The sequence below is a fragment of the Pteropus medius genome, unplaced genomic scaffold, assembly GCF_902729225.1.
Source record: "Pteropus medius unplaced genomic scaffold, Ma_sr-lr_union100, whole genome shotgun sequence".
In the NCBI taxonomy this organism is placed as follows: domain Eukaryota; kingdom Metazoa; phylum Chordata; class Mammalia; order Chiroptera; family Pteropodidae; genus Pteropus; species Pteropus medius.
The window spans coordinates 377,306-398,184 of record NW_024355523.1 but is presented as its reverse complement, the minus strand read 5'-3'; the positions used below and the strand labels follow the sequence as shown (position 1 = coordinate 398,184).

General features: G+C 31.4%; 1 protein-coding gene across 1 annotated transcript in view; it reads right to left on the bottom strand.

Annotated features, from left to right (window-relative positions):
- Positions 1-20,879, bottom strand: part of DYNC2H1 (dynein cytoplasmic 2 heavy chain 1) — a 255,285-nt gene that overhangs the window by 123,186 nt on the left and 111,220 nt on the right. The window contains exons 66-70 of the mRNA XM_039858749.1: positions 13,685-13,848; positions 11,933-12,052; positions 11,450-11,584; positions 9,663-9,806; positions 4,949-5,038 (exon numbers count right to left, since the gene is read on the bottom strand). Coding sequence (XP_039714683.1) covers positions 4,949-5,038; positions 9,663-9,806; positions 11,450-11,584; positions 11,933-12,052; positions 13,685-13,848 — 653 coding nt within the window. The remainder of the gene's footprint in view (positions 1-4,948; positions 5,039-9,662; positions 9,807-11,449; positions 11,585-11,932; positions 12,053-13,684; positions 13,849-20,879) is intronic.

Sequence of the window (20,879 nt, the reverse complement as noted above, 5' to 3'; positions counted from 1 at the left end):
TTAGAATCTTTTTATTTTTCTAATATTCTAGAGAAAATGCATTTTTTTTAAATTAAGTTTATTGGAGTAACATTGGTTAATACAATTAAATAATTTTCCAGTGTACATTATAATTTGACATCAGTATATTCTATTGTGTTTACCACCCAGAGTCCAGTTTCATTTAGCTACCATATATTTGATCCCCTTTACCCACTTCGCCCTCCTCCTACCCCACTATATTTGACCCCCGCCTACCTCCTCCCTCTTCCCCCACCCCCTATCCTCTGGTAACCACTAGTCTATAGTCCATGTCCATGAGTCTCTCTTTGTCTTGTTTCTTCGTTGCTTTTAGGTTTATATCCCACATATTAGTGACATCATGTGATTTTCAACTTTTTCTGTTTGGCTTATTTTGCTCAGCATGATTATCTCAAGGTCCATCAATGTTGTCGCAGTATTTCATCTCTTCTTATGGCTAATATTCCATTGTATATAATATTGCACAGCTTCTTTGGCCAATTGACTACCGTAGGTCACTTCGGTTGCTTCCATGTCCTGGCCACTGTGAATAATGCTGCTATGAACATCGGTGTGCAAATATCTTTTCGGATATGGGTTTTCAAGTCTTTGGGGTAAATACCTAGTAGAGGGATTGCCGGATCATATGGTAGATCAATTCTTAGTTTTTTGAGGAACCTCCATACTGTTTTCCATAGCGGCTGTACCAATTTGCAGTCTCCCCGGCAGTGTATGAGGGTTTCTTTTTCTCTGCATCCTCTCTAGCATTTGTTATCTTGTCCTGTTGATTATAGCTATTCTAACAGGTGTGAGATGATATCTCATTGTGGTTTTGATTTGCATTTCTCTAATAGCTAGCAATGTTGAGCATCTTTTCAAATATCTGTTGGCCATTTGTATGTCCTCTATGGAGAAATGTCTGTTCAGGTCCTCTGCTCATTTTTCGACTGGGTCATTTTTTGTTGTTGTTGTTATTGAGTCATATGAGATCTTTGTATATTTTGGATATTAGGCCCTTACTGGACACGGTGCTTGCAAATATATTTTCCCATTGAGATGGTAGTCTCTTTACCTTGTTTCTTTTGCTGAGCAGAAGCTTTTTAGTTTGAAGTCCCATTCATTTATTTTAGGTTTTACTTCCCTTGCCTTTGAGATCAAATTCATAAAATCCTCTTTAAGACCAAGGTCCTTGAGTTTAGTTCCTATGTTTTCTTCTATGCATTTTATTGATTCCGGTTTTATATTCAGGTCCTTAATCCACTTTGAGTTAATTTTGGTTTGTGGTGATAGACAACAGACTACTTTCGTTCTTTTGCAGGTGGCCTTTCAATTTTCCCAGCAGCTTTTATTGAAGAGGCTTCCCTATCTCCACTGTATGTTTTTGGCTTTTTTGTCAAAATTATTTGCCCATATAAATATGGGTTTACTTCTGGACTCTCGATTCTGTTCCACTGGTCATTGTGTCTGTTTTTCTGTCAATACCATGCTATTTTGATTACTGTCACTTTGAGTATAATTTGAAGTCGGGCAGAGCGATGCCTCCGGCCTCATTCTTTTTTCTCAGGATGGCTTTGGCAATTTGGGGTCTTTTGTGCTTCCATATAAATCTGATGATTTTTTGTCCTATTTCTTTAAAAAATGCCAATGGGAATTTGATGGGGACTGCATTAAATCTGTATAATGCTTTAGGTAATATGGTCATTTTTACTATGTTGATTCTTCCGATCCAAGAACACGGAATATTTTTGCATTTCTTTGTATCTTCTTCGATTTCTTTTAATAGAGTCTTGTAGTTTTCATTATACAGGTCCTTCACATGTTTCCTTAAATTTATTCCTAGGTATTTTATTATTTTTGTTGCAATTGCAAAAGAAATTCTTTTTTCCACTTCTTTTTCTGATATTAAAGTACAGGAACACTATGGATTTTTGAACATTGATTTTGTATCCAGAATCATCACTGTATTTGCTTCATGTTTCTAGTAGTGTTCTTGTGGAATCTTTAGGGTTTTCTATATAGAGAATCATGTCATCTGCAAATGGTGACAGTTTGACTTCTTTGTTTCCTATTTGGATGCCTTTTATATCTTTCTCTTGTCTGACTGCACTCTCTAGGACCTCCAATGTAATATTGAATAACAGTGGTGATAGTGGACAGCCTTGCCTTGTTAAATATATTTTTAAAAGGTAAAGTAACTAAAAGAAGTAACCCTCCTATACTTCACTGATATCTTAACCATTTGGTACTGAATACTTATTATATCCTTCCCTAATTATATTATAAAATATATGACATGAGGATTTAAAACTTAGCACTAAATATATAGCATTACTAAAAATAAAATAAGAATATAAACTGGTATAAAGATACATAGGTGAGAAACAAGAAACTTCTAATATGAAAAACTATAAAAATTTTTGATTTAACTGCTGTCCACACATATGTTGTTAATAAAGAATTATGAAAAACTTTTTAAAAAAGAAAAGCTACTAATTTTTTTAATACAAAGTTTGTTATCTTTTGACTTGAAACATTTTTCAAGAATAATATTTATTTATAACATTACTTTCAAAAAGGATTTGGGGGGACACCTTAAAATACCTGTAGTGCTATAATAGTTTCATTAATTCAGAACCTATTTTAGCAGAAGTCTTTAAAAGAAAGCAAAAAAAAGTATTAAATATATTATTATGAGAATGACCAAAATAAGACTTTGCAGCCCTAATACATGTACTAGAAAATGAAAAATATTAAAGCTACATTTAAAATCTAATCATATAAATTAAATAATACAAAAATTAAAAAATATATTTATATAAATAAAATATAAAAACAATATATAAACAAAATATTAAAAATATAAAAACAATAAATACAATAAAGTAGACTTGTTCTATAAAGCTAAGCTTATTCTTTAAAATAGTAAAACAAAGACAATTATGGCAAATAGGCAAAAATGGCAAATAAGAGAGGAAGATAAAAATAAACAACTTTAATAAAAATTAAGAGATGAATTTAAAAAGTAAGATATTTATAAACTACAACTTGGTAAAAATTAAAAAGATTGATAATAACCAGCGTTGACAATGATGCAAGGAAAGACACACCTTAATTAATCTGTGGCTAGGAGTATTAACTGGTAAAAAACTTTTAGAAGGCAATTCGATAATATTCAACACAATTTCAAAAGTTTTGTACTCTTGGACCAGTAATTACTCTTTCATTGAGAAATTTACTAAATAGAATTACTTACTTACACATGCACATAAAGATAAATATACTGCATAGGGTTTTACTACAGTCATTCATAATAGCAAAATATATATATATAAGTAATCTAATATCCACTAATAAAGTAGTAGTTAAATAAAGTAGCATATAACCATTTTATGGAATACCACACAATCACTAAATATAAAAAGGTTAACATACTTATACTTAATAATCTTGAGTTATTGCAACAAGAGATGCAACAGAACAAAATATATAGTAAGGAAAATTTTTAAAAAACTATATCTATGTATTTGCACATATGAATATGTAAAGGAAATGGAATATAAGAAACAAATCAAATTTTGAACTGATTTACTCTAATGAAGAAGTAAGAGTTGGAGGAGAAGGTGAAATGATTCTTTAAAGTTTTTTTCTATATAGCTCAATAAAGTTTGAGACTCAGAAAATATTTTTTAACTTTTGTTTGTGAAATAGAATGTTTAATGTATTACATGAGACAATGTATTATACAAAGTTTAGAGATATGAGACCATAACTGATGAAATTCTACTGATATGTCACCCTCATATATAGGATCATAATATTTTAGTGACAAAATGGGCTTTGAGATCATTTGTTTGCAATTCCTCATTTTACACAAGTTAAAACTAAGGGCCAGACAGGTAATTTTTAGAACAATAGTTAACTAACTATAAGACCTTTAAAAGAAAAATGTAAACCCACAGTTCTCATTAAAGAAGGAATTCTGCAGAAATTCTCAACTATAATATAACTTCCAGTAATATTCCTTGTCAAAGTGCTGAAAGGCACTTTGTCAAAGTGCTGAAAGGCACTTTGAAGGATTTATTCTCTGTCTCAAGATCCTCAATAATATCACTCTAATCTAATAAAAGTTACTATTCCTCTCTAAAGAACATATTAACTATATCTTTTTCAATGCTTTCTAAGGAGTTTATAGAATTGACCCATAATAACTCTATTTCTCTCAGTTAATTATCTTTATAAAGCTCTTCAACATATGTCAAGCTATACCTAAGGACTGATATTTTTTAAAATTCCTAAATGTTTTCTATAATATTAAAAACTTTCTAAAGTATATTTCACTGTATATTCCTCTGAGGCCCTTATAATATAAAGACTTCTATGACAAATTTCTCTCAATTCATAATCGAGCATTAGTAGTTTACTTCCTAATGGCAGGAATAGGAAACAACTTTGTCCCCAAATCACGGGACATTTGGCAAAGTCCAGAGATATTTCTGATTGTAACAACTGAGGGAAAGGGAATGCTACTGGCATCAGTTGGTAGAGGCCAGAGAAGCTGCTAAATATCCTAAAATGCACAAAACAGCCTTCCTCAATAAATAATAATGTGACCCAAAATGTCAACAGTGCTGAGGCTGAGAAACCCCAGCTAGAAAAGGACCTACATAATCCATTGTAGTTTCCTCCTTCAGTGGCTCCTGGAATGTTTAGAGCCAGGTCAGTTAACCCAGTGTTTGCTCTTTCTTCTTCACTTGCCACATCTCTCCCTACCACATTCCAAAATGCTACAAGATATTCTAGATAGTAATGAATATAATTCTGTGAAAATATCAGAAATGTCAATTTCAATGCCTTTTTAGTAGGTAAAGTTATTTAATTTAACTGTAATAGTGTATTAAATCAAAGGTCAGGTAGTATTTTTATATGTGAAAAATATAACATTTCTTACCTTAAATAGACAGCGGCATATGTATTCATATACCATATGTTTTAATGAGCTGATAAGAGACTGGATTCGCTGTTCTGTATTTTCAAAATCCTGTAGATTACAATTTGAAAATTGAACAACCATTAAGGAATTTATAAACATTTAAAAGGCACCCATAGTTTAATCACATTTATAAATTGCTCCTCCAGACTCAAAGCTAATTCTGGAACAACTATCTTTGCCAGTCAAACTCAAAAGACTAAACAAATAAGTGCATTAAACTTATATACTAACACAATAAAAAAAAAATCGATGTATTTTTCTTTAACGTAGACAGCTGTTAAATAGAAAACTACAGGTCCAAAATGGCATCACTTGTGCTAAAGTTCATGATACCAAACCTGGATTTAATACTTGACCTAACTGCATTTTGACCTTCACCAGAAATGTAATCTTAATCAACCAGTCTAAAATTTTTTGGTCAAGCACCAGTAAGATAATCTGTCACTTAGGCCCTATTCATCCCTCTACCCAGCCCCTCAAAGGAAGAAGCAATCTGCATGATAAAACCCTCACCATTCATTTCCTCTAAAAAAAAAGGTGATGTCTTGGACTGAAAACTCTTTCCTTTTCTTTTACTAACAACTCCCCTGCCCTGCCTCATCCTTCTTCCTATAAAAACCTTCCATTTTGTACAATTCTTTAGATTGCTCTTTTACTTGCTAGATGGGATGCTACCCAATCATGAATCATTTAATAAAGCCAATTAAATCTTCAAATTTTCTTCATTGAATTTTGTGGGGGTTTTATGATAGTTAAAGTTTTTAATAAATAAAAATTACAATCAATTTCCAATAATACAATATGAAATAAATTTGACCATACCACTTTGTTTCCTACTGAAATTAAAAATACTACATCAATCCAGGTTAAAACAATTTCATTACTTGTATTATAATTACTAACCCAGCCCCAAAATAGTATGACCAGAACCATCCTCTAAAGAATTTTCTCATCCTCAATATAAGAACCTAAACAATCTTAAACTATGCCCTCCAGGCTGAATAAGTATGAACAACAACTTTGATATTGGTGCTGTAAAAATTCATATTCACTTTAGTTTTTTTATTAGCTTCTCTATTTCCATTGTATATGACTGCCATAATTTGAAAAATATCATTAATGGCTATTTCCTTTTATTCATGAAAAATGGCTTGGGTAGAAATGAGGGAGGAAGTTGTTAAAGCTGGTCTTTTCCCTAAGTGTAATGTGAGCTTTACAGCTCACTTCAAGGAACGTTTGGAGAACACATGCCTGGCAAAGTTCAATTCAGGTATAATATTTAAACTAAGTGTTTTCATTTCCTTGTGACTATAATATACAAGAAAAAAAAAAACTAGTTAATTTTAGCAGTTTAATTTTAACATATCTAGGACAAGCGGTGTAATTAGTGAAATTGGTACAAAATATTATGAACTGGCATTTAGATGCATCAAACCTAGGTTTCTGGCCTTGTTAGTAGCATGTTCTATCCAAGAGAGTTCATTGTTTATAGTTCATATGGCAAACACTATTCATTTCACTATCATCAAAGATCATATGTAAAAATGAAACTTGGATCCACTAAAAGATATTCTTGTGACACAGAGTAAAGTCAGTTACAAGATCCAATAGATTTTCAAAACACTGGAATGCAAGTTTTTTTACACTACATATTTAAGATTATATTACTTTGTACCAGTATATACAACTATACACATATACGCATACATAAAGGTCAATGCTATTCAATGGCCATATTATCATAGAACTATCATTACTGAGGAGATACTGAGTTATAAGTTTTTCTAAAGAGTACAAAATAGCCAATATTCTTATTAAGTTTAGTTAGAACTGCTAACCTATTTATCAGTTCTCATACCAGTTTAGAGACACTTGACTACAACTTGAATATTTTTTGACTAAAGGATAAAAAGAAATTTAAAATGAACTTATTACTGCTTTCTAAGTAATTTATGAGAAATCTTAATGAAAAAAAGGTAAGTACAAAGAACTCTTTATCTGCTGACATAATGTAAACCTACACAGTATTTCTGAGAGAATGGACACTGTATACTGTATTTAACCACTTCCTATATGGACATTGTTCTGGTTACTTGTGCTGAATATCATATGATTCCCAAATATGGCAGATTAAAACTGTTTTTCTTATGCTCATGGATTCCTTCTTAATACTCATGAATTCTATGGGCAATTTGGTCAGGGCAGATCAGGAATGACTTATCTCTGCTTCACAGTGTCTAGGCCCGCTGTTGGGAGGACATGAGAATGAATTATGAAATAGCAGACATATATCATGAACCAACTGTCACAGACTATACATTTTGTTTTTTAAATACTTCTACCAGCACAATATTATAAATGGTTTGATTAAATTTAATGTATGTTAAAATTCAAAAATATTTTTAAAACTAAGGGACAAACCACAACTATTTATTCTTCTACCTTTCCCCTGCCCCTTGAAGCCTGGTGTTTGATCAAAGGACATTATAAATATACATGACAGAAATGCTTATCTTTACCTACCATGACTAAGAAGACAAATTTTTGCTAATAAAATCTAAATAGACAAAATTTTTGCTAATAAAGCCCAAAGCACTAGCTCTTCATTAAGGACCATTTTATTTCAATTTTGAATGTAATAACAACTTAAAATTAGATATGTTAGTGAAAAAAATTAGTAAAACTTTAATCATCATATATAATCAAATAAAGATTTTCTGAAATAACTCATTCATGATAATAATAGCCATGACAATGACAAGAATTGTTGTCCTGTTTTGTTCCCTGCTATAAATCCAAATACCTAGAAAAATCCTTGACACATAGTGAGTCTGCAATAAATATTAACAGAATAAATAATAATCTTTCCTCAGAAAAACAAATTTAAGTAAATCTACTTGAATATAAAAATTGTGTCCCCCAATTTAAGAAAAAAAATACATTACTCTCCCCCAAAATATAATTTAAAAAGATGCCCATATTATTATTATACCTAACACAAAAACTATGAAGAATAATTAGATAATACTAATATGGGCATCTTTTTAAATTAAACTCAAAATGTTAGCAACATATGACAAAAGTTTAATGTCCTTAATATTTAAAAATCTCTTATAACTCAAATTTTAAATATTAATATCACATCATGTAAAAAAATAATAATACACCAAAGAAATACAAATGTAAAATAATCTTATATTTATCTTACAAGTGATGTTTATTTTACAAATGATCAAAGACTTGGAAATACAATAAAATATTTTTCAAATACTTAATAGGACAATTATTCAAAGATATATAATATCCACTGTTGGTTAAGGTGTAGATAGAAAAAAGCACTCTCATTGCATTAGTTTAATACACCAATAGCATATGTTTCCAAAGGATATTTAGACAATATTTATGTAAAGGCTTCCAAATGTGCATTTTTGTCCCAGTTATCCAAATCTAGGAATTTAATTAAAAAAAATAACTGGAGAAGCAAAACAATGAAAAAAAATACCTAAATGTCTGTAGCTGTTTCAAAATATAACCCCTCAAATTTCTGACATCCCTTCCACAAAGAGGTGAAGTTTACTTCCCTATCCCCTGGAATCTGGGTAGATTTGTGACTGCTTCACCAATAGATTACAACAGAAATGACACTGACAGAAGGCTGGATATATAAATGGCAGCCCAGCTTCTGCCATGTTCACCACAATACATGTTTGGAGCCCCAAGATGTAATATGGGAAATCTCACTACTCTGTGCTCTGAGGAAGGGAAGCTTCATGGAGAGAAGCAGCAGTCAGCAGTCCCAGTCATGAAGTCCTCCCCAAGTACCAGACATGCAAGTGAAGCCTCCTTCCACCTCCCAAATCCCATTCTCATGTCCTCCCAACAGCGGGCCCAGACACTGTGAAGCAGAGATAAGTCATCCCTGATCTGCCTTGACCAAAGTGCCCACGGAATTCATGAGTATTAAGAAGGAATCCATGAGCATAAGAAAAACAGTTTTAATCTGCCAAATTTGAGAATCATATGATATTTGCAGCACAAGTAACCAGAACAATGTCCATATAGGAAGTGGTTAAATACAGTATACAGTGTCCATTCTCTCAAAAATACTGTGTAGGTTTACATTTATTGACTTGAAAGTTGTCTACAATATACTAATACTTTTTTAAAAGACAATATAATACCTTTGATTAAAGCAATTTATGTCCTTTAGCATATTGTTCCCTCCATAAGAATAAAAACCTGATAAAGCAATGTACACTCTTGTGTTCCCATTATCTAGAAAAATAACGGGCACATATTACAGCCTTGAACAACAAGGGTATACAAAGAAATTTTAAAGCTTGTTTCCCCCAAATAATGAGATTATATGGATAATTTCTTATTTTTACACCTTCCTGAATCATCTGTGTTTTTTAATGATATGTATTACTTAATTTATGCTCAGAACATATATCGTATCTTTTAAGAAGACTATCACATTGGGACAGTTTGTTAAGAATATAAACTACAATTAAGGAGCTAGTTTCTTTTAAATATACTTTAAAATTGTTGCAATAGTCTTTTGAAATATAATTCTAAACAAATTTTCTCAGGAAATTATTATTATAGATTAATCACCTAGTAAAGTGATCTCTCTTACTCAGTCTCAGCTACTGGGTAACCAATAACATACCTGTTTGTTTTGCAGAGCTCGTTGGAAAAGTCGAAGAAATGCAGCCAAACTAAAACGGTACATGTTATTAATTTTGGACAAGTCAGAGATAATGAAGTACATCTTGCTGGCACTCTCAGCCAGGGGTAGATAGGCATCGCGCTCCTGTGAATCATTGGTTGGAGGAGAAAAAGACACCTGAGTACTAGTGCTTTACTGCCACCTAATGCCCACTATGCACATATCTAGCCACAGCCTTACTATTTCTAAATACATCCAACAAATGAAGATGACGAATCACAGAATTTCATAACTAAAGGAATTGCATAATATAGTTTTTATTTTTATGAAACTGAGGGCAATATATTTTAAATACTTCTCTACACCTCAGATTGCAAAGCTAGAAGTAGTTCAAGGGTTGATCTTAATGAGGACCAAGAGCACCTGTATTAGGGAAAAGAGATAAAATGGAATGGTAAACAGCTGTGATCAGAGAGTAAATGATGCAATTTTACACTTCAAAAGAAAACTAGTTTAGTAATACAAACAGGCATGGCACTACTGGGCTATCCCTGCAATAAAATTAGAACTGTGAACCAAGCCTGTGGGACTGGTGTCAACAAGAACACTGACGGAACTAGAGTAGAGAAGACTGTAACAGGAGTCCGCATTAAGATAATAAAGTTCCTAACATTGTTCAACATAAGCATAGAAAGAGCGAATAACCACAGTGGCTTTCGTTCTGACTGAAGATAAAGGATGATAAAAATGAGAGGATCATAGGATTAAATGGCCTCAAGGTTCTGAATAGAGCCTCAGTGGTTCTCCATGTCATTCTGATCAAAGCACTAGGATTACAAATATGATATTGGTAAAATTATGTGTGTGATTCAGCAATTCCTGTTCAGGAAAACAAGGCCCAGAAAGTTCAAATTCCTTTTGATGTAGAATGACAGTCATGACGTCTGGCCAAGTTTAGAGTAGATGGGGTAACTGGATTGGGATTGAGCTATAAATTTGTTCTTATTCTGGTTTCAATAGAGCTCTTACCCAAGTTAAGAAAGTAATAATATGTAATTGTAAAATTTGAGCAAAGGCTGAAAAATATTGAAATGGAAATCTAAGAAAAGTTATTGAGGTGAACAGGAAAGAATTAAAGGACGTCAGTGAGGGCCAAGGTCAGTTTTTAGCCTACAAATTCATAGTAACATTAATCTGCTTGGTTGTATGATTTTCTTCAAGCAAAGTTTGGTCTCTAGGATGTAGGGGACAAAAAGATATATTGTACTGATAAGGAGTTGGAATTTGGCAAAAAGAAATATTAAAAAAAAAAGTAAATAGGATTTTAACCATTTGTAAAAAACATAGTTCAGATCATCACAATCACATAGTTCAGGATAAGTAGAAAAAAATGTTTTTAGTGGAAAAAATAGCTTATAGCTCTTTTAATTAATATATTTAACTTGCCCTACATTGAAAGAATGACAAAGATGCTTTAACAGTCATTTTCAATATGCTTATTTTCAATTTCAGTACAAAACTATAGCTCTAGAACTTTGGATAACATTATACCTAAAATCAGTAGGACCCAGCAGGGCATACTGACCAGCAGTTCTTATCCTCGATGTTCCCAACATCTCATCAACCTCTCTATTATAATAAGATTCATACCCGAGGCTCTGGTTTTTTGAATAGCTTTCTCTTTTTGCAATCATTATTCTCCCAAAGTCCTGAGTCTACATTTTTAATTATATTAACATAATAGTTTAAGAAAACATGATATAAGATCACAAAGAAGGAAAAATTACCTGGTCAAGGAAAATTTGGAGTTTGTAAGATTCTTTAAGTGACTCTTGAATAAGTGCACTGCTTGCTTTTGTCTGATTCAAAGATTCAATCAAATCTTTATTTTCCAAAATATTGCCTTGAGATGTAGCAAGTGTCTATAGGAAAAAAAAAATTAACATTATTATACATATTAAAATAATCAATCAAAAGAAGCACATATTAACTATCATGGTGATGTTTATGGGAACTTATGCTATTTTAAAAGAATTTCAACATTTTATAGCCTTTAAGAATAATATAGTAAATCATTATATGATACTATGTCATCAAAGTACTGCATATATGTTAATTTTATCAATTTAATAAAAAACTACTTAAAGTTACAGATTAGCCATAATTTCAAGCAACCTTTTAATGCTTCTTGAAATTCTAAGCATGTAACAGATAATAAAAAATTAGTGAAATACAAAAAAATATATATATCCTAAACAATAAAGTTTTACCTCTAAAAGAGATTCCTCAAGCTTGGCTAACTGTATTTTCTTATCTTCTTCCTGTTGTAATAGTTTTGTTTTCTGTTCTTCTAAATCGGGTTTCTCATGTTGAATCGTTAAAGCCAACAGCTTAAAAAAAAAATTTAAGGTCAAATTTATTCTAGTGATAAGGTTCAAACAAAACAAAACAAAACAAAAACAAAAACTTCCCGCAAAATAGGCCTTGTGTTTGACCGAATACTACAGGTATTATGATACTATGTACTTCATTTAATTCTAGTTAAACATGTGAGACACCTTCACAATTATTTCTGACAAAAAAGAGGTAAAACAAATAGTTAAACTGATCGATAAAATGTTAAATATTATAGGAGAGGTATAAGAAATTACATTAGTTAACATAATATGGAATATTTAGTTCTACAATTAGATTACACATATAAAAACTATGGAGGCCAGTATGTTTTTAATGATAAGTATTCATGTAAAGAAATGAGTTATCTACTTAAAATAGTATACCATTAAAATCACAATGAAATACCACTTCATACACAAATAATAGCAACTGTTGGTAAGAATGTGGAGAAAGTGGAACACTCATACATTGTTGGCGAGAAAGTAAAATAGCTCGGCCGCTTTTGAAAAGTTTGTTAATAAAAATGTTAAATATAGAGTTACCGTAAGACCTAGCACTTCCACTAAAAAATCATTAAATTACACACTTTATGTGGGTGAATTATATGATATGTGAATTTAATCTTAATAAAGCTGTTTTTAAAAAATGCTGTCAAATTCTTAATTTTGAAACTTTAAATTAGGGAAATACGCTGGTATATCATAAAACATATTCATAAAATATATAATTCAAAATCTGCTATATAAGCATCTTCACTTACCTTTTGTTGAAGACCTAAATAGCCAGTTTCAGCAATTACTACAGAGCTCTTAGATTACAGAAGCAATTTCGTCAATTAATTCTGATAAGTTGTGAGTAATTTGTCCATTGCCTTATTTATAAGAAGTATCCTCTAGTAAGTCAAAAGATATTGTTCATAAAAATGTGTGGTGAGCCATATGACATGGTAAGAAAAATATTTTAAAAGAAATTATCTTTAAATTACAATATAGTAAAAATTGTAGCAAATATATGTGCTATCATAAATCAAAAGAGGAAAAATCTAGTATTCTTAAGTGAGCAAAAAATAGGATGATACTCAAAAAGTCAACAGATATATTTTGCAAGAGAAAAAAATGAGCGATAAAATATGTAAGTAAATGTCTGGACATGAAAAAACTTTTTGAAATTCATGCAGTAATAAACCATTCACAAATAAAGTGAATTCAAAGATGCATATCCTCTGGTGGAGAAAAAAAAAGTTATACTGGGAATCAAAGATCCTCAAATAGCTAAATAGGTCAATCATATGCAATTTGCACATTTAAACTTCAGTTTTTACAATTAAAAAAAAGTAGCTGGTCTTAATCTCTATGATCCTTCTACATCTTGAATTCTACCATATATGACAGAAATAGACTGTAAAGTTAAAGTTACACCGGAAGAAGGAGTAATTTTCGTTAGCAACGAATATTCAAGTTAAACACAAATAATACATGAAAGAAAATCAAATGCTTTATTCTAATTTGCAAGTATATTTTCAAAAAATTAAATGCTAATCGGTTTAACAAAACAGCTTCCCACTCAATCTAACGAATATACCAAACTACATAAGATTTCTAAAATGAATTATGATTGATGTGTACCTGTCCTCGTAATCCACTTCTTGTTGTAGTAAAGTTAACCTCAGTGACAATGGAAGCTGCATCAGGGGGAATAAAGGGATTTGGGTTTCTTGTTGACAAAAAAAGGCGGAACTCTTCATTGTAGTCAATAATTTTGTCACCAATTTGTACCACATAGCGTGGTCCTGTTTTTTAAAAATGACACAATTAATCAGCCTGAATATTCTGAATTTGCTACATGACATTAAAAAATATAATCTTCTAGTATTTCTAAATAGTTTGTATTATAGGCTTTTCAATAATGTCCAAAAGATAGCAATAGTTAGGCTACCCAAGATACTATTAATTGGAATGCTTTATTAATTGGTTCTCATACAAACAATTACAAATAATATTTCATTAAGAGGATCCTGGGATATTAAAGCATCAGAGGAGTATCTACTTACATTCAGTGTGGTTTTAATGTTAACTACATGTTTCATATTCCAAATTTTTATGAAATATAGATTAGAAAAAATAGTAACTCAATTATATATTAGTCTCTATTTCTAAATCCATCAGTTAAAAAGTGTTTATTGTACTAGCATTAAAGATGGAATACTTGAAGACAGAATGAACTGGTAAAAACCTAGGATTATCAACATATGAGTAATTACAAAGATAATCATTAATAATATCAAAAAAAGGTTTATTCAGACTGCTATACACAGGTCATTCATGACAAGAAGTTAAACTAAGAAATAAAAAAGTTCTGCTTTATAGAGGAGTATACTCTAAAATTTTAAAAAGTGATTTTCATTATATAACATACACAGAAATGAATCAACAATTATAGACATAACTTAAAATTTTAAACTAACAAATAATTGATTTTTAAATATAAAATACACATTTTCAAAGATTATTTTCAAAGGTCAAGAAAAACACTGTAAGGAATTTTTGAGAACACTAGAATAGATTTTAAAATTTTACTTAAAAACTTTGTTAATGTGAAAAGAATTCAATAATTGCACTGTAAAAGAAGATATACAAATATCCAAAAACCAAAATCAAAATAATATTGAACTTTAATCATTATCAGAGAAATACAAACTTAAAAGCCCAACGTCATAACTCTACAATAACTGGAATGACTCAAGAAACCTTAGGAAGAATAAATGCAAAGAAAATCAATCCTAAGGACATAACAGTCAAACCACTGAAAACCAGAGAAAAATGACACATCACTTACACAGGAGCAACAATAAAACCATCAGGTTATTTCTCAACAGGAGTGATATAGCTATAAGATGACGGAATAAAAATTTTTAAGTGCTAAAGAAAATAACTATTAACTCAGAATTCTATGTCAGGCAGAAAAAAAAAGTCTCTCAAAAAATTAAAAGTTTGTTTCCACTGGGCCTTCATTAAATACGAAAGTAAATCCTTTGGATAGAAAAAATAATCCAGATAGAAATGAGGAGATAATGGAAAGGCTGAGAGAATTTAAGAACACTAGAAAGGATAAATATGTATAAAACAAGATTTTAAACACAATTATAACATCATGAGGAGCATGACAATGTATCACAACAAAACTGTAAAAATAGGTAGGGAGTATGTGGAGTTAAAGTACAATACTGAAAAAGTGGCAAACTATCTGCATTAAAACAATAAGTCAAAGATGTATATTGTTACATGTCGAGTAAGCATTTAGAAATCATTAAACAATTGATAAAAAAACAGGTTAACTGGAAAATTATATCAGTTATTACATGAATTGATTAACTGTATTGTTATATTAAATATTAATACTGCACAATGAATAAAAATGCAAAACTAAATGATATACCACTTATGAGGGATATACTTTATAAACAAGACCAACAGAAAATTGAAAGTAAAATAATGGAAAATAATTACCAGGCAAACACTAGCCCCCCCATAATTTTTTGTAACCATTCTAATATCAGACTCAAAAAGTTGAAGTGTTTCTGGAGATAAAGAAAGACATTTCATAATGATATAGAAAATAACAGAACAGGAAGATATCAAGTTTCAAAATATGTATGCATCTATAGTTCCGAAGTATTTAAAGCAAAAAGTGACAGAACTAAAAGCAAAATAGATAAACTCGGAATCATAGATTTTATGATATTCTCTCAAAACATGATATAAAAACAAGAAAGCAAAACAAAACAAAAACAGTAAAGACAAGGAAGACAATATAATTAACAAACTTGACATAATTAATATTAGAGAAATTAAAACAACCATAAACAAAATTCACATAATTTTCAATGTACATGGAATTTTTATGAAAATTAACTAATGTCAGATCATAAAGAAAGCTTCAACAGGATTCAAAAACTGAACACTTCAGAATAAGTTATTTGATCACAATGGAGGTAAGCTAAAAATCAGTAACAAAAAAGAACCTAAAAAATCTCCAACTGTTTGGAAATTAAACAACACCAAAAAATTGCTAAGTAATTTATGAATCAAAGAAGAAATCAAAACTTGTGGTATGAAGCTAAAGAATGTAGAGGGAAATTTATGGACATAAATGTGTACATTAGAAAAAAGGAAAGACAATACCAATATTTTTTAATTTCCATCTCAATTATCTAGAAAAAGATCAAATGAAATCTAAGGAAAATAGAAAAGAAATAATAAAGAGCAAAAATCAGTTTAAAAATACAACAGAGTCACAGGGATGTAATCTACAGCATAGGGAATATAGTCAATAATATCCTAATATATTTGTATAGTGACAGAAAGTTGCTAGACATGTAGTGATCACTTAGTAAGGTATACAGATGTCGAATCACTATGTTGTCTACCTGAAACTAATACAATATTGTATGTTAACTATAATTTAATTTTAAAAAGGATTTTATAATATACTGTATCAAATATAATAAGCAATTATCTTTTTCATAATTGTTAATAAAAATATTCTATCAAAATTAAAATTAGATATATGTGTGAAAAAATAAAAATACAATAAAAAATCAAAGTTAAAAGTTGGTATTTTTAAAAGATTACTAAAATTGATAAACTCTTATTAAGACTGATCATGGAAAAAATCAATATCAAGAAAAGGAGACATCATTACAAAACCAACTGAAATTAAAAAGTTATGAGACATATAAAAATATACCAATTCATGTGACAATTTGGATGAATGGACAAATACCAAAAAAAAAAAAATATATATATATATATATATAACTTAACCAAAGCTGACATACACAAAAATATAGACTATTTTCTATATTCTGAAAAGGCCTCAATTCTGGTTTACTGACATTTGCAATAAAAGGCAGATCATCATGGGAAACTTTGCATTGTCTTGGTAAAAAGGTATGGAAATGTTATAGGATTTGGACTTAGGTGATTTGGGAATGGTTCAAAGAAAGTGTGATTTTTGCTGGGGGATGAATGCTATCAGAAAGAGCAGATAATTCTGATTGGTATCTTAATTTTAATCTAGAAAGTAAGAGAAATGGAGTAAGACTAATTATTGGTAAAAAAAAAAAAAAAGTAGAAGCCACTCAAATTATCTGGAGGAGAAAGATGTTTAGTTATTTTTGTAATATGGACAGTATTTCTGTTTTTGTGCTCAAACGTGATTATGGTCAGTGTGACCTGTCTGATGTTGATGCTGCAAAATGGTTGACATTCAACGGGAGAACACCATTGCTAAGCCGTTAAAGCTGGGCCAGCTGCCAGCCCACACTTGTCGGGTGCTGCTCTTTTTTTCCTCATTTAGGCAATGTACAAATACAAGCAAAGTGATCTATGCTGCGATAAGTCAGGAATGTGATTATCCTCATTGGAAAGAGTGGTAAATAAGGGCACTTCTGGAGTACTGACAAAGTTCTATATCAATAAAATGTTAAAATTGAAAAATAACTAGTTTTCTCTGAAGAGTAGGACTAGTCATGAGGAGGAGAGGGTCAAAGCACTACTGCCAATCTGTACTATTTGATTTTGTAACCCATGCCTGTATTATTTTGATATAATATTTTTTAAAAATTTAAAGTAAATAGCTTATTGTCTAAAAAAGACCCTTGGCTATAGGTCCCATGTCCCACTCTTAGAAAACATCAAATATGGAACTATAAAGTCCAATATATTCTTAACTGTAAAAACTCTTGATTTATATTGGAGTTAACCTATGATGGAGTTAATTTTGACCAATTTTTTCTTCAGGACACAGAATTTTTACTGTAGTTTAGAGAACTAAGAAGACAAAATGATCGGGCACAAGTATAAGATTTGATCTACTCTCTTTCCAGAGGAAGCCCTGTTTATTATCTTCATTTCTGAACCTGAATCAGGGTTGAGTATATTGTTTTATATTGTTTTGTTTTTGGTTAACATGTATAATAGATATAGACATTTGAGGTGCTTGTATATAAAGATATTATTAACTGGATAAATTCATTGTTAACGCCTTGGTGATTTCTATAACAATCAACTGAAGATATCGGCAAGATCATTCTTTAATTATATCCAAGTCCTCCCAATATTGAAATGCATCATGCCAGGAAATGAAAAAGAAACTTAGTCTTTTTATATCAGGCAAAAGTGCTACACAATTTTGTCTGTCTTGATTTTGGAAACTGTTGCGTGAATAGTCTGCTGTAACCACTCAAACTGAAACCAAGATGTGGCCATCACCATTTTCAAAGTGCCTGACATAATAATGACCCTAAAAGTTGCTACCATAGCTGATACTTGGTTTGCAGACTTGGACATTGCTAATGACTACTAATGATTATTTTTTACATTATTTTTGGGGGGCAAGAAGACCAAAATTGGTTTATCATATGCAGTAAGCCGTTACAGGTCCAAACTCTTCAGAAATATATAATCATCTGAGCTAGATAAATCCAATACTGTGTGAATTTCCATATAGGTGAAACATTTTGATAATGATCTCCATTGAGAAAATTGCTCCATTGAATGGTACTGAATACTATTTAAGCCTAACTAATCGAAGATGAATGGGACTTAAATAAAGACAAATACAAAACCTGCTCCCTAATAACCGAATTGACATTGCCCAAGGAGACATCACACAGCCCATTAAGGATAAACTGCCGGTTTTACAGCCACCATCTACAAAGAAAGAGAACCAACAACTGAATAACTCCTTGGCCAATTAGAAGCAGCATGCCAGTACCTAGAAATTTTACTGAAACTATTTATCTGGTCAACAAATATGTGGCTAGGTTTGAATGGAAGCTCCTGAAAAGTTGCAAGAGGCAACTCTGTAAGTAATCCAAGCAGTTGTAAATCAATCCTTGCCTTTTATCCCTATATTCTCCAGAAGAATAGAAATACAGATAACTACAAATAATCTCACAGATAAGCAAATCCAATGGAAACTTATAGCCATCTGCTATCCATAGGTAAAATTCCTGGCTATCTATAGCAATGAGTATTTATACAGTGAGCTGACTGCAAATAGTACTCTTGGCTATAAAGCCTATCATGCTGAGACTAACAGAAATATACCAGTACGGAGATTCATGGGTCACAACTAGCGAACTAGCTTAGGGTTTCTCAACCTGAACACTATGGACAATTTGTGCTGGAAAATTATCTGTCTTGGGGAGATGGCCTGTGCATTTTAAGCTGTCCCTGGCATAGACTTCCCAAATGTGACAACCGAAAATGTCTCCAAGACGTTGCGAAATGTCACCTGGGGGACAAAATCACTTCCATTAGAGAACTATTGGTCTGGCTGTGTTCAGCCCATAGGGCTACCCAGATTCAAATGGGCTATCAAAGACATATCCAATTAATCACAAATTTAATCTTTATGTTGCACATATATATGTCCATATGAAGCAACCATGCTTAATATGAAGCATCAGGACTGAAAATGCCAAACAAAAGTGTTCAGCTATTATCTCTACTATAACTTCTGGATCCATTCTCAAACTCAACATGGAAATGAAATAACCATAAAGGACTGGAATGGTAATAAAAAATACTTTTGATATCTATGGTTAGTAAAACAAACAATTTTCCAACTATACCAAGCCTCTCTCTCAACAACTTCTACATGGCTAGCTGATCGAGCTCTCTTCAATTTTTTACCAGTTACAAACTGCCACATCTACCTTCTGCAGGGTGGAGCAACTAGGCACACAAGAATCAGGAAGTAAAAAATAACGAGAAATTGAGGAGGAATTGTACCTCGATCTTTTTGATCAACACACATTTGAGGGGATTTCTGAACGGCACAAACCTGATAAGAAAAAGAAAATTCTACTCCCATTATTTGTACCAGCTTTGACCTTAGAATATAGGAAGGCAGTTCATATTGCTTATATTAAGGACACCAGGATGTAAATTTACTTGGACACAGACTTTGTTTTATGTGGTTCCAACCATCCACTGACCCCAAAATGTATGATGACAAAATGGCAATTGATGAGGAATTCAACATTCTGGAAAAAGACAACCTGCAGTATATTAAAAGAGGATAAGAGACTTCAACTAATGTGACATGAATGCATCCAACCCTGAGAGGAAAGTGGAAAAAGTAAGGTAGGGGCAGAGATTACTCTCTTTTCCTAATTATAAAATAAACAAATTTACTCAAAAAGCCCTGTACAACTATCTAGCATAGTGGTTCATAATGTGATAGTGGTTCAATCATGATGTGGAATATATCACTTTTCATTAGATCCAGCTTCTCGGACTTATCAACACCCATTCTCAGACAATGCCACAGATACTGTTAGAACTTGACCGGGGGTTTATATTTAATGAACCCTCAAGGGCCAGAATATAGACTGAAGAGTGTTAAATCCAGATAGCACTAAAGGTTCATTTCCATCCCCCCTTGAAACTAGTACAGCAAGAACTAGCTCAACATATCTGAGTTAGCATCAAAAAAGAACAGACTGAGACCAGAGACTGAACTCTAGAGGGTAACTCCAGGTTACAAAGGCAAAAGTCCCACTAGTAGAATTCTTTCCACAACATATCAACCTCTGCAAGGCCAAGCATACTGATCTGTGGGATAATAGGTGATCAATGAATAGCGCATGCTTCGCTCTTTCTCTGTTCCAATTTTCTACTTAAACTTTGTAGTGCTACCAGTATGTGTGGTGTAAGTGTATGCATGTATCTATAAGTACATATCTATGCATGCGTATACACTTTTCATGACAGGCTTATAGTTTAAGAACATTATTTTCTAATCATCAAA